The sequence below is a fragment of the Mercenaria mercenaria genome, chromosome 14 (assembly GCF_021730395.1).
Source record: "Mercenaria mercenaria strain notata chromosome 14, MADL_Memer_1, whole genome shotgun sequence".
Lineage (NCBI taxonomy): Eukaryota > Metazoa > Mollusca > Bivalvia > Venerida > Veneridae > Mercenaria > Mercenaria mercenaria.
In genome coordinates this window covers 32655462-32680968 of record NC_069374.1, presented here as the reverse complement: position 1 = coordinate 32680968, position 25507 = coordinate 32655462, and the positions used below count along the sequence as shown (strand labels likewise).

At 34.9% G+C, this 25507-nt stretch overlaps 1 protein-coding gene and 1 long non-coding RNA gene across 4 annotated transcripts; both read right to left on the bottom strand.

Moving 5' to 3' along the window:
• Positions 1-1746: 1746 nt before the first annotated feature.
• On the bottom strand, positions 1747-6776 carry LOC128548276 (uncharacterized). Its single transcript, XR_008366913.1, has 3 exons — positions 4252-6776; positions 2880-3009; positions 1747-2511 (listed from the first exon to the last, which is right to left on the bottom strand). It is a non-coding gene; the product is annotated as an uncharacterized LOC128548276 (long non-coding RNA).
• A 1156-nt stretch (positions 6777-7932) lies between these two features.
• LOC128548434 (zonadhesin-like) lies at positions 7933-23527 on the bottom strand. 3 transcript variants are annotated; one of them, XM_053523220.1, is made up of 7 exons: positions 23390-23527; positions 21340-21482; positions 20509-20638; positions 18718-18816; positions 13486-14373; positions 10855-10954; positions 7933-10122 (listed from the first exon to the last, which is right to left on the bottom strand). In XM_053523220.1, the coding sequence occupies exons 1-7, from the start codon at positions 23451-23453 to the stop codon at positions 9633-9635; spliced, it is 1914 nt and encodes a 637-aa protein (XP_053379195.1). In that variant the 5' UTR covers positions 23454-23527; the 3' UTR covers positions 7933-9632. The 3 variants fall into 3 exon arrangements, with proteins under 3 accessions (XP_053379195.1, XP_053379194.1, XP_053379196.1); XM_053523219.1 differs by having other exon boundaries at positions 7935-10122; positions 13486-14376; XM_053523221.1 differs by lacking the exons at positions 7933-10122; positions 10855-10954 and adding an exon at positions 10961-12870 and having other exon boundaries at positions 13486-14376.
• Between the last annotated feature and the right edge of the window lie 1980 nt (positions 23528-25507).

Genomic DNA, 25507 nt, shown 5'->3' with positions numbered 1-25507 from the left:
ATATATTCCATATTCACTCGAAACAAACAAGTATCCTCTATATTCTTTCCTCTTTAGAAATTCATTTATATCTTACTGAAAGCTATATGTTCGTCGTAAATTTACATCATTTTTTATTAAAGTGGAAAAATGCACATCTTTCAAGTAAAAATCCAGCTGAAATAGATGTGTGTGTAAAAAATAGTGGAGGAAATTATAGCTTTTAACGCAATATACCACCAGTACGAAATAATAAGGTTCCAGATATGACTTTTCTTATTTTGACTGGAGCAGTCTTCTTAAGAAAAGTCTAACTGCACGCAGGAGTTGCATCCCTTCAGCTACAGAAATCTCTACCTATAGGTAAGGGAGATCACTGTGCAAAGGATTGAAGAAAAGAACAATTATTTTATTAGTCCGATTTCTTTATTTCTAAAGCATCAACTTCAAATACTTATGCGGCATTATCGTTAATTTAATATGTTAATTTAATACATTTAAATGCACAGCAACCGAAAATTCCTTTTATAAAACATTCACCAAAAACACACTATGTATAGTAAGATGCGCATAATGCCTCTTTAAATCGAATGTGTGGTTTTCACTTCCAGTTAAAAGTTATGTGGCGTTAGAAGAGATGGTCACTGCTGGGCGTTTGGGGGCAGAGGCCAGTAAATTTGAAAATTCCAGAAATTTGCGTTGATACCAGCGCAAAAAAAAAAAATGTCAGGGAAGAGTAGAGCAAATGTAAATACTTAACTCTTCATTATAAGACATTGTCAGCTCGCCGATTCTGTTGCTTAAATAATGATGAAAACCAGTTTAATGACACTAAATTTTTAGGCAGAAATAGCTCAAACTGCACACTTTGCGCGACCTGTCCCGTATGGGAGACAGACAAAAACCCACTGGACAAAATCCCACCCAGTGATTTTTACATAGGCGGACATAAACCCACCCTAATTATTTTCCAGGCGGACAAAAACCCACCAAATATATTTAGTAGTCGGACAAAAACCCACCTGTTTATATATTATATGTATACATATAAGAGTTATACTGTCCGTTTGTGGAATAAAGTATATGTGGTGAGTATCGTGCCAGCTATTTTTGCTGTATTATTATTCCTATATTTTGTCCGCCTGTGTTAAAATCACTGGGTGGTTTTTTGTTCGGGTGGGTTTTTGTCCTACATTCGTCCCGTATTATCTACAAATGACTGACCTAGAATATATATGTGAGCTGCGCCATGGGAAAACCAACATAGTGGCTTTGCGACCAGCATGGATCCAGACCAGCCTGCGCATCCGCACAGTCTGGTCAGGATCCATGCTGTTCGCTAACGGTTTCTCTAATTGCAATAGGGTTTGAAAGTGAACAGTATGGATCCTGACCAGACTGGGCGGATGCGCAGGCTGGTCTGGATTCATGCTGGCCGCAAACCCACTATGTTGGTTTTCTCATGGCGTGGCTCATGTATATTTTTAAAGCATGATACCAGACGAAAATAATGGTGGTAAAAATGCGTCTCATAACTTAGACCGGGTAAACAATGCCGAAAATCTTGCTGTTTTTTTTAAGTGGCAGGGATTAAACTGATTAGCGGTCGTGTTTTGTCAATATCATGCCGAGACTAAGGTTCGGATCCGAAAGATAAATTTAATAGGAATTTAAGGAAAAAGATCTCCCAAATGTGTCCGGTTTTCGGAATACAAAGGGTTCGGATAGCAAAGGTATTTTAAACAGTTAATCTTCTTATAATCACTGTTTATCTATTTCACCGCACATTTAATGGCCTTTTTACGCAACGGCATTAGGTACATGCGTAGTGGTTCTGTAGGTTTTTGTTGTTTGTAAACCTTTTCACGAGCATTTACGTGCGGTTTGTAACAATAACCTTTTTACACCTTCCTGTCTTTTTAGCCATGTAATGTCACAGTTGTAAATGATATAATTCCAATTCCAAAAAAAATAACTTACCAATGAATGCTGCTGTTCCAAATGCTATAAAAATTCCGAAAACCGGCACCAAGATGTAAGCGGCTTGGCCATTGCCTGTTTTTCTTTTAAAATGTATAAAGTGTATAATCCTTGTAAGCATAAAACTTTGAATCAGGGGGTCTCTCTCAAGACATTTTTGAAATACAGGTATAAAATGGTGACCTCTGTTTTCCTTTTTACTTTTGAGGTACTAAAGGGGGTAATCCCTTCATTTAAGCGGGTGGGGATCAGGATGCTCTATTCCTGCGACATTTTGAAATACAGATACGAAATGATGGCCTATGGTGCATTTTTGGTCTAAATTGTGTGGACCTGTAGGGGGAAAATTTGAAATACGTACAATTAGATTTCGAACAACATTGTATCTTCAATAACTTTAGCATGTTAAAGGTGAAACATAATATTTCATACACGAAAGTTAACACGCCTTACGTTCTTTATAAGCAGTTTGTTCATTGAAGCTGTTGATACTTTCTGTTGCTGTTATCACAGCACCAGTTTGTGTTGATGGAGTTGATTTAGTATCAATTACTGTAATAAACAGTTCTTATTAAAGAAATAATTTATATTTTTTTTAAAAATGATGACTTTATTGATGTATACTATGCCAAGAGGCGCATGGTGTTACAACTGTGTTTTGACACTATTTATACATGATTGGCGGTTATACATCGGGCGTAATAGTTTCACGAATACGTAGCCCGAGTGAAATTATTTCTGCGACGTACAATAACAGGAGTGTATAAATAATGTTTCAAAACGGTATTGCTATAAATTATTTCAATTCTAATATGTCTTTCATTGTAAAATTTAGATCAAATATGATAGAACTGTTTCTTAGTGCATATATGGCGCCAAATTTTGTCTTGTTTCAAGTTATTAGAAAGTTTTATACTTACACCTTGTGTCATACACTGACAAACTGTTTGGGCCTCCGCAGATTTCATTCTGTAATCCTGGACATTTATATCCACAATTGCCTGGTTTAGGATTCCCACGATAGTTCATACCACATTTACAGTATACTGACTGCAGAATACAAAAGATAGCATGTTTACAGTGCTTTATTATAAAGTTGGTGTTAAGGGTAGCCGACCCAAATGACACTCGGCAATTTCTGTGCGATTACTTATTTTCCGTATCCTACTTTGTCAGTTTTCGGCGGTCCTAAGCACATGGATTTTCTTACCTGCCGTAAAAAGTCATAATAGCACACGGAGAATACGTATATAATCAAACGGATATTGTCGATTGTCATTACGGGTCCACTATTTATGTTTATTAACAGAAAACCATGCACACAAAAGCATAAAGCAAAAGTTGAAAGAAACAATTATTTTATATGGAATTATTTCACTAATTTAGCTTTAATATATCTTAGTCACATTTATCAAAATGACATAGATTATGTGGATTCATTATTTTATAATTTAAACAGAAATCACATTTTATCTTTGTTTTCTACTACCGGTCCAAAAATAAAATTCCTTATAAGAGTTCTGCAGTGCATTATCAATGACGCTTTGACGTCATACACAATTTTCACACTTGTCTAGTGCTCCCCCAGACTCTTTGTCTGAGTTGCATGCATATACAGATTTACTTAGTATTTGTCTTTTTTCTTTCCAGAGAATATTTTATCTCAATATAAAAACGGCAGCTATGATCTTGGTTATATTCCCGTCGGTTACTTACTTTGAGAACAGAGTTGTCCATTTCCGCTAGCCAATACATTGCCAACAGTTCATAAAAAGTTTGCCACGATATCCACAAAAAATAAATCCAATTTAAACATAAGACTTTCTTTTTATGGATAAAAAACCAACGCAATTTGAAAAGAAGATTGTGTTAAATATGGACACAAAATGTATATAATATTACTGCAAAATTGACTGTATTATATCATGAGTCAAATGTTAATCATAAAATCGATACAATTCGAACACAAGACTATAGTTTTTTACATTGGTATAACATTTAATATTATTTGAACGTAAGAATGCATTTGACATGATTATTACAAATTTTTATACATTTTGAATGTAAAATTACATTAGACAAGATTTTAAACTATGACTGTATTTGATATTGATACAAATAAGCTGGATTTATTTTCCATGCAAAAGAGAAAGCAAATTTGAACATTCAACTTCATTTTATGTTGACAAACCACCCTGATTTGCAGCTGCATTGATACAAATACATAATGAAATGAAATTTGAACATAATCCTGCATTTTGTATTAATAAAATAATGTGTATATAATTATACCTGTGTGGCAGCGTATATGTGCCCTGAAGCTTTGCAATAGCGAATACACAAGGCGCCATTATTGAAAACTAGCTTCGGATACCAACTGAATTTTCGGAATACGTCGTCTTTAAAACAGCCAAAGTAACTGGATGACCCTGGTGCTGCATAAAGACAAGTGAAAAACTAAATGCAATACTATCTATTATTATTTAACTAAATAATAGTTGCGACAATACTAAGCTAATTACCGATGTTATAAGAAGATAAAGTCGCAATACTTTATTTCATCTGGAGCAATGTAGGATTATTTCGACCAATATCAGATTTCTTTCATCTTGATTGTTTAAATTCTTTGGCAGAAAACAACCGCCATCTTGATATTTTTATTTTCAAGTTTTGTCCATCATTTTAATAATTTTACTGATATTATTTGATTACGAATACAGACAATAAATTAGTAAGTGCGCTATAATCCAAATCATTTAGAGTGCTATAACCTAACTTGAGACTATCAAAAAACGTTAAAGTAACGGGAGACGGGTGTACATTGCCATTAATCGAAAAATAATAATCTTGCTAATTTATTTGAATATTAGAATAAAAGAAGGACTGTCGGATATTCATTTACTGGATAAAAAAGCTTTGACCTGTTAACTGAATTAGGCTCTGTGTCCCTTGCCAAATTGCAACTTTACCTTAGCAGCGATGTCTAAAGATTTAAAATAAAGGTTAGTCTGATCATTTTTTTACGCCCATCTGAAAGACGGGACAAACTATGGGAACGCCCTTGCGGGCGGGCGATCGGGCATCGTCCACAACTTTGGTCTGGAGCATTTCTTCTTTATGCATTCAGAGATTTTGATGTAACTTGGTGCAAATGTTTACCATCATAAGTTGGAGTGGCATGCGCAGGAATTAGGTCCGTAGGTCTAAAGTCAAGGTCAAACTAAGAGGTCAAATGTTAGATAACAAGAATGACAAACCTACGATCTTAAGACTTGTTATGTGGGTATCTGGACTAGAGACCTACTAAGAATTCTTAGCTACATATCCACTGAGAAATATGCAATTCGGGCAGCATCCTTCGTTTTTAACGATAGCCCTTGTTTTCGAATTTTTGAAGCTACTGTCATGATATTAGAGTCATATTTGCAGTTCTGTAACAAAAACTTTTCTTCTAACAAGCTCTCGAGGGGCGTATTTTGTAACTCCCTTAAAAGGGATAATGACTATAAATCTATTCATAAATCATATTATTTGATATGTCTGTAATTACCGGGCGTTATAAAAACCACAAAGATTTCTTCGGCACCGCCTTAAATTTCAGTAAAAACGCCGCTGTGTACATGTTTTCAAACAAGTGTAATATTTCGTCGCCATGTATATATTAAAACATTTTCAAGTAGTAATGTAACTAATTTGTCAATGGATAGGTGTTTTTAAATGTTCAAGTGTTTTCATAATGGCCCTGTAATAGATCCTTGGTCTAATACGATATACCTTTAATTTATTGCAGGGTCCTTACTAAAACATATGACTATTAACAATATTTTAATTTAATTCTTGCAATAAGTCCACAAGAGTTAATGACAGGGACAACCAAGCGTAAAATCAATATATTTTACTGGTTAAGATGCTCCTCATTGAACAGCAACAGTAGTTTAGTAGTTTTCATTAGGAAGACGACAATAAATGTTTCATAAATAATGGGATCATTTTTCCCAGGAAGCAAAATGGCGTTCCGAATATCCGATATCAGAATCCTGTATTCTATGTCCTGCATTATAATTGACGAAATTATAAGACTGTTTTAATTATTCTGCGAATAACGCAGATATTTAGATCTTTTCAGCTGTCTTAAATGTCAATGTTTCAATTAAAAGGCAAGAATGGAATTCATGGAAACATCGTGCACAGAAGCCCCACACCGCTAAGCTGAGGATAAAACCTATCTTATCACATTCATTCATTCACTCACGCGACGGACTTCTATCATTACATGCATTTCTATCACAAAACGAAACATGTTCTCAAAGAAACAAATTGTAAAAATGTACTTGCCTTGCAGTCAGTGAAAATAACGCGTAATACAGATAAGCAATCTAAAAAAAATCCAAGCTTCCATCTTGATATGTTACACTTTTGACCACAAGATTATTTTGCCGCTCGTTAGTTAGTCAAAAGATAGGATACATGAGAAATTACTCATTGAAATTATAATTCATGAAAACGGAAATCAGAGAATAAGATGACATACATTTTTTCTGAGTAATAGAAGTGACAATGCAAAACCATAAAATGTGCTTTTGTCATCAGGTGTCAGTTATATTCCATAGTTGCAGAAAAAGATAATTTACCTAAATAAAACGCAAATTCAAATGGTAATTTACAATAATACCTCTCAACATCTGATTATAGCAATGTCTTGGTCCGCTATAATAGTTCCTGGAAAGTTTCCCTAAAATTATTGTTATCAGGTATAATCGCATCATTGGTCTGTCAGTTTACAGAAGATTTTTTATTAACTGACTAGTTCATTGTTGTTTATCCCTGAAAAAAAGACACAAGCATGTCTAACTTTCGTTCTTGATTGTGAGGTTTTAGAAATACTTTAACTTTGCAAGGTTTTCACTTGGAATCAAACTATATATATGGAACGTGTAAGGTGCAATTATAAAGTGATTCCGTTGTAGACCATTGGTTAGTGCACTGGATTAATAGGCCGACCACCGTAGGTTCAAACTCTATCCGATGCTATCCCCAAGAAGAGGGTGCCCTAGGCGGAGTTGTCAAAGTCGCTGACTTCAAATAATTTCTCTCTAACTGTTATGTCTTCCGCGATGTTACGACGAATATAGGTAATTTTGCGGCGCATTTTTGTGATGTTACGGCGTATTTAGGTAATGTAAGGGCGTATCTAGGTAATGTTACGGCGTAATAATGTGATATTACGGCAAGTATAAGTAATGTTACGGCGTATGTCAGTGATGTTACGGCGCATTTAGGTAATGTTACGGCGTATTTTCATAGTGTCAAGGTGATGTTACGGTGTTTTCAGGTGGTGTAACAGCGAATTTAGGTAATATTACGATATTTTCATGTAATGTTACGCGTATTTAGGTAATGTTACAGCGATTGTTCCCGACTTATAACACTGGACTCTTTTGCAGTACCAACATTTTTGGGACAAAAAGATTTTCACCAAAAAGGCTTGAATGGATTTTCAAACTTAATGAAGCATTTCCTAAATAATATAAATAATAAAAGCATTATATTCTTCAGCAAAACCAATTTCGGATTTCCGAAAGATACATGAAAATGATAGGGAGAGGGCAATGAATTGGAAACCTACAGGTGACATTAGAGTATACATTTTTTCAAAGTATGTCGTGCATATGTATGGCATGTTAACTCACATACTTACGGCATAGCTGTCACATTCGCAAGACTTAGTATGTACAGCACATGACCTGTGTAATTTTAGAAATAAACAACACTATCACACAAATGAAACGCGCTCTCTCTCTCTCTCTCTCTCTCTCTGTCTCTCTCTCTCTCTGTGTCTCTCTGCTATCTTAATTTCATTCAGCCCAAATCGTAGACCAGTGAACACTTCAAGTGTAACTGTAAACTACATTATTATTCCACTTAATATTACACACTGTATTAGATCAATTGCGCACTTCATATGAAACAGTTTGAGCTAGTACAAAGCATAACTGAGCCAATATGATAAAAGCAGGGTCAGTACGGGAAAACAGGGCCAATACGGAATTCAAGCATTTTGATTGGTTCAAAAGAAAGGGCCAATATGGAGAAGTGACTTCCATCAGATAAATGACGCCATTTTGTTTTACAATAAAGTTTTACATTACAATATTTTTCATATTTTTGACAAAAATGTCATCTAACATGTTCATGTTATAACCAAAATTGACTCAGCGGACGTATGATGTCAATGAACGTCTTGATAGAAAACAGGGCCAATACGGATTTCAAGAATTTTGATTGGTTCAAAAGAAAGGGCCAGTACGGAGAAGTGACTTCCATCAGATAAATGACGCCATTTTGTTTTACATCAAAGTTTTACATTACAATATTTTTCATAGTTTTGAAAAATGTCATCTAACATGTTCGTGTTATTACCAAATTTGACTGAGCGGACGTATGATGTCAATGAACGTCTTTATAGATTATAACGGTACTTTCGACTATTCGATATTGTGTACAAACAAATGTTCCTCTCAGAAGTTCTGACAATTTTCAAGGAATAGCGATTTACATGCATGGAAGTGGATGAATAATGACCAGAATGCCAGTTGTAAACTGCAAACAATTTCGGATAAGAATTAAACGAGGCATTGGTGTGTATAATATGTGCTTGGTACCTTTATCAACACATATGTGTACAGTTTAGTGTCTCGTTTCCTGCAGCCTACAAAGAAGTGACAATTCATTCTGTTTCTTTCACAGTTCAAATAAAATACTCTCACTAGAGAAAATAAATAAGGTAATTTCAAGTCACTGCTGATAATGTCGAGGCATCATAATATCTCTTATAATTTATCACACGTACCTACATACAACTCAGCCTGTTTTACGACTAAAATGATTATGTTTTAAAAAATAAGTCTAAACAACATTTTTGACCTGAAGGTGCATACCTGTCTTAAAATAACTCAAAGGGTTCTTATTGTGTTACCGCCTATTTTCGAAAGTTGAATACTAAAATGATCATAAATTAAGTGATTTCATATTGGCATAGTTATTTGTTACCTTTGACCTTTTGCCAATATGTCGGCGATATATGACCATTTTGTGTCGATTCGCCGTAAAACCCATCTAACTCACTCATTTTGGCCAATATGACAATTCTTGGACAAATAACAAGGCCAGTATGAAATCGCTTGATTAGTAATATTATATTAGTAAGTGTGCGGTTATTCGCATGGAAACTAAACATTCAGTACTGGAGACAGTTGAGACAGTACCTAAATTTTATAATATGAGAAACAAATGAAAAACAAACGTTCATTGCTTATATGCAGCATTTAAGACCAAGTATAATGCTATAGTCATAACTTGATCATTTCTAAGCATGTTGTTAAATTGTTTCTAAAACTTTTCGTTCAGTTTCCATTTAGCTCTCCATACAGATAGCCTTACCTACCAATACTCTTCACTACAGTTATAAACACAATTTGTAAAGTTCCTATTAAAACAATTAAATATGATAATTGTGTTATCTTTAACTTCCGTGTATTAAGATGTTTTCATGATTATGTTGTTTTATTTCATATAAAATGTGGCATGCGCTGAAAAAAAAGCCTTAGATTTGAAAGTATTTTCATTCCGGTACGATAGGATATCCTTCCGGCTCGAGTATGACATATTCGTGATTAGATTTGGTCCTGATCACCGCAATGGACACTATTTGTATCCGATGTTTGTTGGAGATTGTTTATTTCAATAGCATGCAGATGTGAATATTCATCAGTGTCAGTAGTCTGGTTGTTATAGTTACCAACATTCACGTGATCATACACGTTTTGAAAACAACAAGATGGTTTGATAGTTTTTGCTTTTGAATTAATTTGTAGAGTGTCATATCTGCCACTAAATTGTGTTGCGTCTGTTTTGTATTGCCCCTGAAGTTGATCAAGGGGGACAGTGCTATACCCATTCTCAGATGTTTCAAACGTTATTTCGGCATATAAATTGGCACTCGAGTTCTGCACAGTCGTCGAAGAATGATGGGAACAATTACTGTCGTCTTTGGAAGTGTTCAGATTGTACGTTTTATTTGCTGCAGTATTACACAGATGTCTGTTGTTTGTAACCTTCTTTCGCCGGAAACATAAGTATTGGTCATCAACATGTCGACTTTTTCTGAAAAGCAGCATAGTAGTTCAAATGTAAAGAAAAGCTAAGCTGGTAAATTCAGACACTTATTATAAAAAGTATTATTGTGCCTACTAATACTTTCATTATGATAAAACGAATTATAACACTCAAAGAAATTATACAATATTGACTTTTAAGAAACACATACACATGAGTGTGCCCTAGCCATTCTCATCGTGTTCTACAGTCATTGAATCATGTGACATTTGTCTCTGACTAAGTTTAAATGGAAAGAGAATATTTGTTTGTTTTCGCTAAATATGCAATATTTCTCACCGAGAAATGAAACATTTTGTATATGTTCACGAGCGCTCAGTTACGTTAAAGCGCAACGAATTTTAATGACAATGCAGGAAATAATAGCGCGTAAACTGAAGTGACGTCAGACGTCTTGAGACGTTATAAAGAAGCACACGACATAAAGTTCCATTTCTTTTTATTTTTTTGTAGCATAAAGTTATAAGAAACTTTATTTGAGTCGAGAAATATACCATAAAGAACATTGCTCGACTACATTGTATAATTTTCAACCCGTTTTACGAGAAAATGTAGAAACTCATACACAATGTTCAAGTAGATCAGGAAAGTTTTACATTCACCGTGTGAATGATATTCATTATATCTCGGTGATAATTCTCAGTATGTCACAAGAAAGTGTAAGATATATTTGTTGGTTTCCTTTGCTCAGGTAAGTTTACAGATTCAGTACCGACTTACCGCTTAAGACAGAAGACGATGACTCCTGTAATGGTAGCTACAATCGTGATCAAAACTGGAACTGAGATGTAAACGAAAACGAGGCCATCTGTTCTTTTTCCTAAAATATATCAATCTCAGAAAGATCCTAGCGATGCAACATATACAAATTTACACTTAATCCTTTGTACACAAGGTAAACAGTCTGTGTAAGAGTGAAATAATTGAGTGAACACCGTTTTTCAATCTTAATCATGGCCATTCTAACTATTTTACCTGATATACAGGATAATAAAGTCCTGCATCTAACAGTCCTGAAATTGTTTCATTTAATTTTCTTATCTTTTTAGCTTTTCTTCCTATACTTTGACGGAAAGTAGTAGGTAGCAGAGATTGTTCCCTTTCCAGCAGTCGCTTTCCCCTAAAAAATTACCTTGTGATATTCTGTGATTTTGACTTTACAAAAATGTCATTTTGTTGACAAATTGTTGACAAAAATGCCACACTCCTCAATGGGTGGGAAGGGGTGTGATGCGTGACCGAGTGGTTACGGTCGCTTACATTGAATCACATGTCCCTCACCAATATGGGTTCGAACCTCGCTCGGGGCGTTGAATCCTTCATGTGAGGAAACCCGGGGTCTTCTGCCACCATCAAATGCTATAAAAGTTGACATATGACTTATCATACATGACTTGATCTTTCCTTAATTCGGTCCACTGTAGTAATTATGCATGTCGTATCATGCCTAAAGGTAAAATGTGCATGGTGAGATGAAAAGGCTGCAATAAAGTTGTAGCAGAGTTGTCTCCATTTTTTTTCCAAATATTTTACCAATGATCTTTTTTTTCTTTTTGCTTTTTTCAGAAAATGATACTTTAAGTACTTTGTCTTTGATGCAGTTGACTACACATATATTTAAAATATGTAGTGCCTACAAGAAGTTTGTGTTTTTTCGTTCAACTGCCTACAATATACATTATTAACAACCTATTTCAGAAATTTTATAATTATATGAAGTGAACGGCTGCAGATTACTTGTAAGTCTTCATTCCACTGCGTGTTTATTTGCTTTTTTTTTCAGTGTAAATATTGGACAGATATACCAACAATTCCATCCGGGTTTTTTTTGTTGATACATTTTTAAAAAATCACGGGAAATTAGCAACTCTGCCTGAATAGAATTTTTTAACTGGTTCTAGTCCTTTAAAAGAACCCCGTTTATGCCCTTTTTCGACGCCTAAATCATTTAACCGCGTTAGTTCTGTACATCAATAAAAAAACTGAATACCAATTTCAAATGTTATTTCTTGATCCAAATGTTTTGTAGTAATACTGTTCTTTTCTGTTGTTGACACATTAGCAGATACTGAAGCTTTTATTTGGGGTATTGCTGCAACAATTAGAAAGTAGAGATTGCTTTTCACGAAAAAAGTATATCTCACACATATATAGAGATTGTAAAAGGCCACAAATTAAAGGTAATAACTCCAGTGAAAATCATCAGCCATAACATTCCAACAAAACACACAACTAGGCTTGGTTATGATCGCATAGTTGAAGATTGGTGGAATTCCAAAGAGAAGAAGCACAAACATTATAGAAATTGACAAATCAATGGTCATATGTCGGCTGAAATTCATTAAATGTCAACATGCTGGTGTTTTGCTCAACTACGTCTCCCACTGACTACTCGTAAGTTTTGGCTAACTTCGGCCCACTGACAATACGTCAAGTAGTGTAAACACTGTAAAACACAACAAACCAAGGGCCATAACTCCACTGAAAATAACAGAGACGGAACATGGCGATGACACGCTCTATAAAGCTTGGCAGTGATTACTTTTGTAAAATTTGGTGTAATGCTTCCTCTTGATATCGGAGCGACTGCGCGGAAAAGGTAAATACGACAAATCATCCAATGAAAATCAATGATCCGGAACATGCCGATAATATGCACATTGAGACATGATACTGATCACTCCTGTAATGTTTTGTGGAACTCCGCCTGAGAGTAGAACAGAAGTAGTCGAAAACCTAAAAATAGAAAGTCATCAAACCAAAACATGCCGACGGAATGCTGAACTAGGCTTGTTAATGGTTACTTTTGTTAAACTCGGTGCAGATCCGTCTAGTGGTGCCAGAGAAGCCGTGTGGACAATCTTTGTGACACTCAGACTGCCAGACAGACGGACAGCACTTAAAACAACATCTCTCCTCCACTACAAGTGGGACACATAAATATGACCTCAACGGTACGTATTAATGCTATTATATTATAATACAAATTAAATAAGGGTACAGAAGAAACGCGTTTATACTGTAGTACCGTAAGCGAAAAATTAAATTGTTTCAAGTACATTTTGTACTAAAAAAGAAAGTAAAAAAAACATTATTCATCTTATTTTCTTTAAATGTTTAGTAGTATTACATTTAAAATGTACGTTTGCTGGGTTAGGATACTACATGAAATTTACTTTAAAATGTCAAATTTGTATTCTAATGTAAATACAGTTCAAAATGTACAAGGTGATAAATGTTTCGTAATTTAAATCAAAACTAGCTTTAGAATATGAAACATTCAATGGAAACATAAAGTTTACAAATGACTGATTATTGTTTCCTACAGGATATTTATCCTTGTATTTTTACCTGTATCGAGATCAACCTGTTCAGTAGATGTAATTTCAGATGTAGTTTTCATGGAACTGTTCGGTGTCGTAGATCGAATTGTTGTCTGTACAGCTGCTATTGTTGTCTGAACATCTGGTATTGTTGTCTCTGCTGTAATTATTGTCTGAACAGCTGCTGTTGTTGTCTCAGCTGCTATTGTTGTCTGAACATCTGGTATTGTTGTCTGAACAGCTGCTATTGTTGTCTGAACATCTGGTATTGTTGTCTGAACATCTGGTATTGTTGTCTCAGCTGTAATTATTGTCTGAACAGCTGCTGTTGTTGTCTGAACATCTGGTATTGTTGTCTGTACAGCTGCTATTGTTGTCTGAACATCTGGTATTGTTGTCTGAACATCTGCTATTGTTGTCTGAACATCTGGTATTGTTGTCTCAGCTGTAATTATTGTCTGAACAGCTGCTGTTGTTGTCTCAGCTGCTACTGTTGTCTGTACAGCTGCTATTGTTCTCTGAACATCTGGTATTGTTGTCTCAGCTGTAATTATTGTCTGAACAGCTGCTGTTGTTGTCTGAACATCTGGTATTGTTGTCTGTACAGCTGCTATTGTTGTCTGAACATCTGGTATTGTTGTCTGAACATCTGCTATTGTTGTCTGAACATCTGGTATTGTTGTCTCAGCTGTAATTATTGTCTGAACAGCTGCTGTTGTTGTCTCAGCTGCTACTGTTGTCTGTACAGCTGCTATTGTTCTCTGAACATCTGGTATTGTTGTCTCAGCTGTAACTATTGTCTGAACAGCTGCTGTTGTTGTCTCAGCTGCTGTTTTTGTCTTTACAGCTGCTATTGTTGTCTGTGCAGCTGCTGTTTTTGTCTGTTTTGCTATTATTGCCTGTACTCTCTGTACAGCTGCTGTAAATACACATGCTTATAAACATTATCAGTTAAGTATTTCAACAATTACATTAACTGTACTGACTATTTTGGGGTTTGCCTTGTACTTGATACTATTTTAAAATATATCTCTCGACATTAATGATCAGACTTCAGATTCATACTAACAGAATTTCTTGGGTACGCAAGATTTTAAATAGTGCTCCTAGTGATATCACAAATTGCCGTATTAACATGGATAATAAGAAACTTTAAATAACGTCTGTTTGACTCCTTTTGTTTTTGATTGGTATCGAGTCACTGTGCTAACAATATAAGTATGGCGACATTCCTGCGTTGATCGTTGCATGCCCATTGGGTCTACATGTATCGCAGGGGTGGAATCAAAGGTGAAACCAACAGTATCTCATTAATTTTGCAAGTTGCATGGCTTCGTAACATGAAAGAATTCTGCATCCTTGACTGGGTTTCAAAAACAATGATAAAGGCATTTATTCTTGTAGCAAATGTATATAATTTTGGTTAGAAACTTTATTCACGTTTTCAGCTTTAACTGTTTTGTAATTCGTCGATTTAAAGCGTTGGAAAAACTTTCACTGAATTACATTTCCGCTGCGGATTAAAAAGGAATAAAGTAGAAGACACATAATTTTTGAAACATGCCCAACATCGAATGTATTTTTCATAACTTTAGCGTCTATTATTGGTATGTACATGGATGTCATGCAAGCACCAAATTGATGGTTTCAATAACAAGAAAGTAGATCTTGAAGTAAGTATAAAATAAATGTTTTACTAAGTAAATAAGAAATCATATGCAATAGACAAAGAAATAAACTGAAACAATCCCATGTTTCCATCTTAAAACTGTTATTGATATGATACAGTAAGGAAGTTAAACAGAAATTAGATATATGAATGCTCATTAGTAATGAAAAGTATGCGGTTTGAAACTATATTGTTTTAAATGAGTAATTCTGTAATGCATTTGTTTTTATTGCCGCACATTCATATCTCATGTATTCGTCATTTATTCATCCATGTTAAAACGCTGGGTAATTGTTATTCTATTTTGAAACCATTCTAGATTTCACTTAAGACCGGATGAAAAGTAAATCGTCAGGACATGCTTAAAAGTTTTACAAAGTCGATGAAACTACCATCAAATTCAATTATTTAATTGCAAAATGAAGAGGAACGCCTTCATCATCTTAGCGCAAAATGTGAATTACCCGATCTTTATCTAAATGCAGTTCATTCACTTTTTCGCTGAGGTGACGATACACTATTACAACCAGAATAAGCAATTATCGCGATTTCGAACCCGAATGCATTTCGTTAATACCTCCATAGTTTGTTTTGTTGTTAAATAACCATGCGTGTTGGTACGACGATGAGAGATTAGAGCAAAAGTGATCTAAGTGTATATCGATAAAGAAAACCTTGGAACCGTTTCGCCTTCACCTCAACAATTTAACATTTTCTTGCATTATTAACACCGCACATGGTTAAATTGCTAGCAGATTAATATGGCAGAATAACGCTCTATTTAAATGAGCAGAAATCAAACTTTAATATGTCTAGGCAATGCTTAAAATATCACAACGATATTATGTTCGCGTCACGTCGACGTGATATTTAGCGCCATGTACGTATCAAGTAATAGCGCTCTGACATTTGATCAAATATTTTACTTGAAAACATGTTTAAAACGAAATGTTACATAGCATATCTCTCTTTAATTCACACACACACACACACACACCCACCCACACTCACATGGTGTTGGTTATACGGATCGCGAGGTCGTAACTTCAGTCCCGGGGCGAAGTGTATGTTCTGTGAAAATTTGATCACAGACATTGTGTCCTCCCAATACTGATTCATGTAGTGCAGAATCAAGGTTAGGTTGACTGTCTGTCGTTGCATCGAAAACAAACAAACAAACAAACCAATTAGTTTATTTGTAAAATATTAAACATAATTATATACAATAGCCACATAATTTCCTTTTGAAAACATTATGTTTCACTATCTGGGACACTGAATCATAAAGTACTCATAGTGACTGGCCATCCTGGCCACAAATGAAACTAGTCCTGCCTGATGTAATTTCGTGATTTGTATAGTAGTAATTGTAATTCGTCAGTGCTGTCCTTGAAACATTCTATTGAAGTCGTAGAAATTATTTGGCGCATACCCTTGGAGGTGACAGATATCAGTTAAATGTTTTCTGTGGAGACAGACATATTTGTCATCAGCTGACCGTCTTTTCCTGGAATGAATTTAAGAACGCAACAGCATTAGTTACATGCGTGTAATGATTCTTTAGTTTTTTTTTTTGTTTGAAAACATTTTCACGAGTATTTACGTGCAGTTTGTGTGTGCATTTGTACGATTGTGAGTCTATAACGGTGCCCTACTGCTTTCTTATGTGCTGCTTGTTCGTTTCTCCATGTTATTCAGTTGATCGTGGTTGTGTGTTTATCTTTGGTACACGAGTGTGACTGTTATTAAAGAATATGGCATTCCCTCGTATATTCGTCCTTGTTCAACGTTCCCCTTCGGGTTCCTCCTCCACAGCCCCTGGCTATATTGTGCCCTTTACCATTTCCTTCCCCTCCATCTATCTTTAGCATCCATTAATATGTACTTGTTGAATGTCTGAAGCGACCCGTCTGAAATATTTTTCCATTACAGCATCTTATTGTTGTAGGCCTACTATGCAAATGTGTGGCTCTGGGGCTGTGTTTTTTGTGCTCTGTAATTCCGAGAAATCTGCCCTTACCTATTATCTCTTGTAACAATAATTCTTTTTCACCTCCCCGTCGTTTTAGCCGGGTAATGTACCAATTGTAAGTGATATCATTCCAAAAAGAATAACTTACCAATGAATGCTGCTGTTCTTCCAAATACTACAAAATTCCGAAAACCGGCACCATGATGTAGGCGACAGGGCCATTGCCTGCTTTCTTTTAAATATGAATGATATAAAAAGTACAATCCTTGCAGTCATAAAACTTTGATCAGGAATGTGCTAGACATGCATTTCTTTCTCGTCTTGAAAAAAAAAACCATATAAAGTCTAAACCACGTCATATGTAACACATAGCTCTCGTATATCATAACACTATGTTTAAGCCAAGCCCTTTTCTTACAGGTAACAAGTTTAGATATGTAGACTTAACGAATGCTAATTCAGAACCTTAAATACTAGTATTGTGTTTGTGTTCGGGTTTAACGTCCTTTTCAACATTTTTTTTCAGTCATATAAACGACGGTGTCTACTTGGAGCAGTGAGCACAATTCCTAACTTTAAAGTACTGCTTCACTGGAATACCGCACCAAGTCACATTATACTGACACTGGGCTGACTAGTCCTAGCACTATCCCCTTAATGCTGAGCGCCAAGCAAGGAAGCTGCTAGTACCATTTTTACGTCTTTGGTATGACGCGGCCGGGGATCGAACACACGACCTCCCGCACTCGAAGCGGACGCTCTACCACTAGGCTACCGAGGCGGTTTTAAATACTAGTATCCTACCAATTCTGGATAATGCAAAATCTCTTTAATAACAAAATTTAATGATCGAGACACGTTAATTACAAACTAATCAACTGATATAGAAATGATAATATTTTCTGTTGCTGTCACAATTTGAATGAACTGTTGGCTGTTTATCATTAATACTCATTTTGTATATAATGAGAGAGCAAAAACGTGTTCCTGATTAAAGGTTAATAGATCTTAAGGAGTCGACCGTACCATTTATGGTGATTTTTGTTATTGAAACGGTTAATAAGATCAAAGCCTATATATTTGTGTGATCTTAATCATGAAAAGTGTGTTTAGCTGAAACATTTGTTAAATTTGATGGTTATCATAATGACATTTCAAGTTGGCTAGGCTGTCGATTCTGTCACAACAGTCCCTGTTTCTGCAACACAACATGAACTGTGTTGTCATAGTTTTGTGCGTGATGTATTTTGACGCTTAATCCTTAACCTGCTAAATTTCTAATATGGACTGGTCCATCATTCAATTTGGGCACTACCATTTATCATTTAGAGGGATGTTTACCGAAAAATTACTGACTGAATACCCATATCCATATTGGTCTGCACTGGTCGCAAAGGCAGAATCACTTACCGCCAGCAGGTGTAAGGTTAAAATACAACTGGTATAACGTACCTGTTTAACTCATTGAGATATTGCCATACAGACGATTTGAATGGGTTTAAATTGCAAGAAAAGAAAATAGAAAAACTGTCTTAAATACGTACAAATAAATTTCAAACAACATTGTATCGTCAATAACTTTAGCATTTTGAAGGTAAACATTATTTCTTAAGTCTTACCTTCATTATAAGTAGTTTGTTCATTGTAACTGTTGATACTTCCTGTTGCTGTTACCAATGCGTCAGTTTGTGTTGGTGGAGACGATTTAGTATCAAATACTGTAATAAAAGCACGCTAGAGTACAGTTCTTATTAAAGAAATAATTTATAGCAAAACTATGTCACACTATGTCATTTTTCAGTTCAGTCACCATTATGTTTATTTAATTGGATATTGTTTAGGGTAGAAAATTCAAATATTTCTTAGAAATTTTAATTGTTTTGTTTACTTGTTTAGGTCATTGTTAATATTTACTACTCCAGCAAATTTTAAAGCAGTGGAATGTTTTATACATTACGTTTTGGCAAAAATGATAATCGGTCAGATATTGTGAATTGTTTTGGTTGACGTTAATTACATATATTTGTTATTGTTTTTGATGGAAGTTTCATTAATTGTTCTGGATTTAATGGCGTTTTTCAACAGTATTTAAGTTATATAACATCTGGCAGTAAAGTGTTTCTGGATTCTGTATCCTTTAATCCGCAAGTAACTGACAACTTCCCTACATTAATCAGAGATGGAGGACGAATGATAGCAGACACAATATCATTTATCATCATTATGGAGAACATACGCCCACCTGGAGATCGAACTTATGACCCCGCGATCCATAGGTCTGCGTTTTCCCTACTGAGCTAAACGGTCGGGTTTTTTATTATTATTAATTGGTCATAAATGTTAATAACTTTATTTTACAACTTCAGCAAAGTGAATAACAATCGAATGTTTTGTCTATTAGATTTGACCTTAGTTATTTGGTCTGTTTTAGTACCAATCGTTTTTTTTTATGACAATACCCAATAGTGATTTGTTCTACATCTGTTCTTTGCGGTTAATATAATTACATAATAGGCGTTTTGACTGGCGTGTTTTTGAAATAACTATGAATATTTGAAATACTTTTAAACATGTTATTGCGATTCAGTTCTTAAATAAAGTACTTGGGGAAAGTACTTACAAAAAAGGGCGGAATCGGGAGGATTAAATCAGAAAATTGGGAATGTTTTACATAAATGGAATAAGATAACTGAACAAGATCATATAGGGTCACAGAGAGAGGAATAAGGAATATGGAAGATTTGAAAAGGAATTCAGTTGTTAGGTTTATGTAACATAAAACTTTTTTAGGCTAAGAAGTATAAATCGTTTAAAAGTTTGGTGTGGGACAATAAATGATTATGAATCTGATATATGTATCCTGTATCAGTTCTTAGTACAGTTCATCTTGTAAATTAACCTAATAGTATGTGTATTAAAAATTGATGACTTTCTTGATCTATACTCTGCAAAGAGGTGCGTGGTGTTACACATTTTGACACTATTTATACACGACTAGTAGTTATACGTCGGGTGTAATAGTTTCACGAGTCCGTAGCCAGAATCTATTTTGCACGACGTGCAACAGCCGGAGTGTATAAATAATATTCAAACTCGGTATTGCTATAAATTATTTCGATTCTAATATGTCTTTCACTGTTTAATTTAAATCAGAATTGTTTGAATTGTTTCTTAGCTCATATGTGGCACCAAATTTGTCTTGTTACAAGTTTTTAGAAAGTTCGATACAGTATAATCTCTCCAGAGCGGACCTGTCTTAAGCAAAAACCTCTCTATAACAACATCATCAAACTTTCCCAAAGCTGAAATATACTATCAAATTTATCTCTCTAGAACAACAACCTCTACATAAAAGTTAATATTTGTATCTCCCAAAGGTTGTTGCTCTTCAGAGGTTGCACTGTACTTACACCTTATGTCATACACTGACATACTCGTTGGGCCTCCGCAGGTTTCATTCTGGTATACTGGACATTTATATTCACAATTACCTGGTTTAGGATCCCCACGAAATTTCATACCACATATACAGTGTTCGGACTGCAGAATACAAAAGATAGCATGCTTACAGTGCTTTATTATGATACTGTTGTATAAGGTAGTCGACCAAAATGACACTCGGCAATTTCCGTGTGATTACGTAATATGTTTCGTATCCTATGTCGTCAGTCTTCGGCGGTTTAATCACATGGATTTTTGTACCTGCCGGAAAAAGCCGAAATCGCATACGGAGAATACGTATATAATCAAACGGAAATTGTCGATTGTCATTTCGGGTCCATGTTATATAAACTGCTTATTTTGTAAATTACACAGAAATCACATTTTATCTTTGTTTTCTACTATTTATCCAGAGATAAAATTCCTCATCAGAGTTCTGCAGTACATTATCAATGGCGCATTGACGTCATACAAGATTTTCACACTTGTGTAGGGTTATACCTTTAATTTCGTCTACTAATTCCCAAGACTGTTTGTCTGAGTTGCATGTATATACAGATTTCTTCCCATTGAATTAGTATTTGTCATTTTTCAGAAAACATTTTATCTAAATATAAAACCCCGGCTATGATCATTTCAAGTAGACTGGGTTTATTTTCCATGCAAAAATGAAAGAAAATTTGAACACTCAACTGCATTTTATGTTGAAAAGAAACTGCATTGATACAAATACAAAATGAAATCAGTTTAAACATAATCCTGCATTTTGGATTGATGAAATAATGTGTACATAATTATACCTGTGTGGCGGCGTATATGTGCTCTGAAGCTTTGCAACAGAGAATACACCAAGCGCCATAATTGTAAAATGTCTTCGAACACCAAGTGGATTTTCGCAATATGTCGTCTCTAAAACAACCCACGTAACCGGATGACTCTGTCGCTGCATAAAGACACAAGTGAAAAACTAAATGCAATACTATCTATTAGTATTATTAATTAACTAAATAACAGTTACAACAATACTACGCTAATTACCTAAGTAAAAGTGAAGATAAAGTCGGCAATACTTTACTCTACCTGGCCAATGTAGGATTATTTCGGCCAATATCAGATTTCTTTCATGTGATTTTTTTATCAGCTCGGCCAAAATCATTGACAGAAAACAACCGCTATCTTGATATTTTCATTTTCAAGTTTTGTCATGATTTTGATAATTTAACTGAATATTATTTGATTACGAATACAGGTAATTAATAATTTAGAGCACTAAACCCTAAATCACTTAGAGCGCTATAACCTAACTCGAGACTTTCAAAAGACGTTAAAGTAACCGGAGACGGGTGTACTTTGCCGTTGTTCGAAAATCAGAATCGTGCTAAATTATTTGAATATTAGAATAAAAGAAGAACTGTCGGATATTGATTTACTGAATCAAAAACACCTTTGACATGTAAAATTGAACCAGGCTCTGTGTCACTTGCCAAATTGCAACTTGACCTCAGCAGCGATGTCAACAGATTTAACATAAAGGTTAGTCTGATCATTTTTAATACGCCCGTCTGAAAGACGAGACATATTATGGGAATGCCATTGGCGAGCGGGCGGCGTCCACAACCTTTGTCCGGAGCATTTCTTCTTCATGCATGAGGAATTTTTTATGTAACTTTGCATAAATATTTACCAACATTAGACAGAGTGTCATGCACAAGAATTAGGTTCCTAGGTCTAAGGTCAAGGTGAAATGTTAGATAACAAGAATGGCAAACCTACAAGTTCAAGATTTGATATTCGGGTACCTGGAGTAGAGACCTACTAAGACTGAAATCACAGTTGTATATCCACTTACAAATATGCAATTCGGACAGCTTCATTCGTTTTTAAAGATATCACTTGTTTTCGTATTTCTGAAGCTACTGTGTCATAATATTTCAATTATATGTGCAGTTGTGTAACAAAAACTTGTCTTCTAACATGCTCTCGACGGGCGTATTTTGTGACTATTGCACCATTGTTCTCCCTTAAAAGGATTAATGACTGCAAATCTAGGCCAAATTTGAGTTCATGAATTACATTATGTCTGTAATTACCAGGCGTTATAAAATCCACAAAGATTTCTATGGCGCCGCTTTAAATTTCAGTAGAAACGCCGCTGGTGCCATGTTTATGATGAAAAAACGTCTTCAAGTAGTAATGTAACTAATTTATCAATGGACAGGTGTTTTCAAATGTTCAAGTGTTTTCATAATGGCCCTGTAATAGATTCTTGGTCTAATACGATTTATCTTTAATTTATTATAGAGTCCTTACTTCTTGCAATAAGTCCACAAGAGCTAATGACAGGGACAACCAAGCGTAAAATGAATATATTTTACTGGTTAAGATGCTCCTCAACGAACAGCGACAGTATTTTAGTACTTTTCATTAGGAAGACGTCAATACATGTTTCATAAATAATGGCATCATTTTTTCTCAGGAAGCAAATGGTGTTCCGGCTACTTTATATCGGATATCGGAATCCTGTATTCTGCGTCCTGCATTATAATTGACGAAACTATTAGATAGTTTTAATAATTATATGAATAACGCAGATGTTTAGATCTTTTCAGCTGTCTTAAATGTTAAATTTTGAAATAAAAGGCAAGAATGGAATTCATGGAAACATCGTGCACAGAAACACCACATCGCTAATCTGAGGACACTTTTACAATGCTAAAGTTATCTTATTACATTCATTCATTCATTCAGTCACGTGACAGACTTCTATCAATGCTTACATATCATTATCATTACATGCATTTCTAGCACAAAACGAAACATCTTCTCAACAATTTGTAAAACTGTACTTGCCTTGCAGACAGTGGAAATAACGCATAATATAGACAAGCAATCTAAAGTAATTCCAAGCTTCCATCTTGATATGTTACACTTGTGACACAAAGATTATTTTGCCGCACGTTAGTTAGTCAAAAGATAGGATACATGAGAAATTACTCACTGAAATTATAATTCATGAAAACGGAAATCAGAGAATAAGATAACATATATTTTTCTGAGTAACAGCAGTGACAATGCAAAAACCATAAAATATGTTTTAGTCATCAGGTTTCAGTTATATTCCACAGCTACAAAAAAATGATAATTAACGTAAATAAAATGCAAATTCAAATAGATGTTTACGATATTACCTCTCAGTATTTGAGAATACAATGGTCTTAGCCCACTATAATTGTTCCTGAAAGGTTTCCCTAAAAATATTGTTATTAAGTATATTCGCATTATTGGTCAGTAAGTTTTCAAAAGATGTTGACTAGATTACCAGTTCATTTTTGTTTCTAACCATTTACACTTATCCCTGAAAACGGTCAATTGATTTCAAGACAAAAACACAAGCATGTCTAACTTTCGTTATCGATTGTGAGGTTTCCGAAATGCTTTAACTTTGCAAGGTTTCACTTGGAATCAAAAGGTTTCACTTGGAATCAAAATATACCGGTATATGGAACGTGCTAGGTGCAATTATAAAGTGGTTCCGTTGTAGATCATTGGTTAGTGCACTGGATTAATAGGCCGACCACCGTAGGTTCAAACTCTATCCAATGCTTTCCCCAAGGAGTTGCAAAGGTCGCTGATTTCAATTCATTTCCCTTCCGGCGTATTTCCGCGATATTACGGCGAATATAGGTAAATTTGCGGCGCATTTTTATGATGTTACGACGCGTTTAGGTAATGTTACGGCGTATCTTTGTGATGTTACGGTGTATTTGGGCGATGTTACAGCGTATGTAAGTTAGGTAACGTGGTATTTATGTAATAATATGGCGTATTTAGGTGATGTTAAGGCGTATTCAGGTGATGTTATGGCGTATTTAAGTAATTTTAAAAGTAAAATTTTCAGTGAACACCCCATTAAATAATAAGTGGTTCTGCCTAAACTGAATGATGGACTAGTCCACAAGGTAAAGGTTAATTAAACACAAACCCCCTCTCTTTGAACACAAATCCCAAACATGTTTCAAAGTTACAGATTGTCAGTATGAATAAAGTTAATCCCGTATTGCCGTTTAGACAACATGTAGTAATGAGAACCCAGGGACTACAAAAGTTCTGAAATTTAATCCTAAATTCTATACTAAATATAGTCTTTTTAAAAATAATTAATTAAACGAACACAGTCATAAAGAAAAGATAGTTAAAGATGATGTGGTATTTAATTCCGAAAGGAAGCGTTTTAGGAATGTTAGAAAAACTATTGCTTCCTCGTGAAAAACATTTTCAAAAGTGCTTGTTAACAGAATAATTATATGCGTTTAGGCCTCACCAAATTAAAAAGTTATTCATCGGATTTGCCGCTCGTATAATTTCAGAAATGCAAAAAAAATATTTTTTGTTTTGTTTTTGGCTTGCGCTTGCCCCATTGAAAAATATCGAGCCAAAATTTGTTGGTGCGCTACTTATAATTCCAGTCCAAGATTGTTCTAAAATGGACTTTAATCGCAATAAATACATACTACTACACACATCGTCTATAATATATCATGATACTTATATTTAGTTACATTAAAGTTATTTCCACTTATGCAGTTACGCCATTTTCTTCAAATGTTTACCAAATTGAGTTGCTACAAAAATCGAATTTATTTCATTGAAAACAGGATGAAAAAAAAAAACATACTAATTTATCTAATAACATCAATATACATTATTTTGGTAAGAGTAAATACGTATGATGCTTGTCACTTTTCTGTTTTCTGTTTTTTTTCTGTCCAAATGATCCGCCTCGATAGCCTAGTGGTAGAGCGTCCGTTTCGAGTGCGGGAGGTCGTGGGTTCGATCCGCGGCCGCGTCATACCAAACACTTCTTTTAAATAATTTTGAAAAATGGTACCAGTAGCTCCCTTGCTTGGCACTCAGCATTAAAAGGGAAACTGGCCTCTTCTCTCATACCCTCGTGGCGATGATTCCATC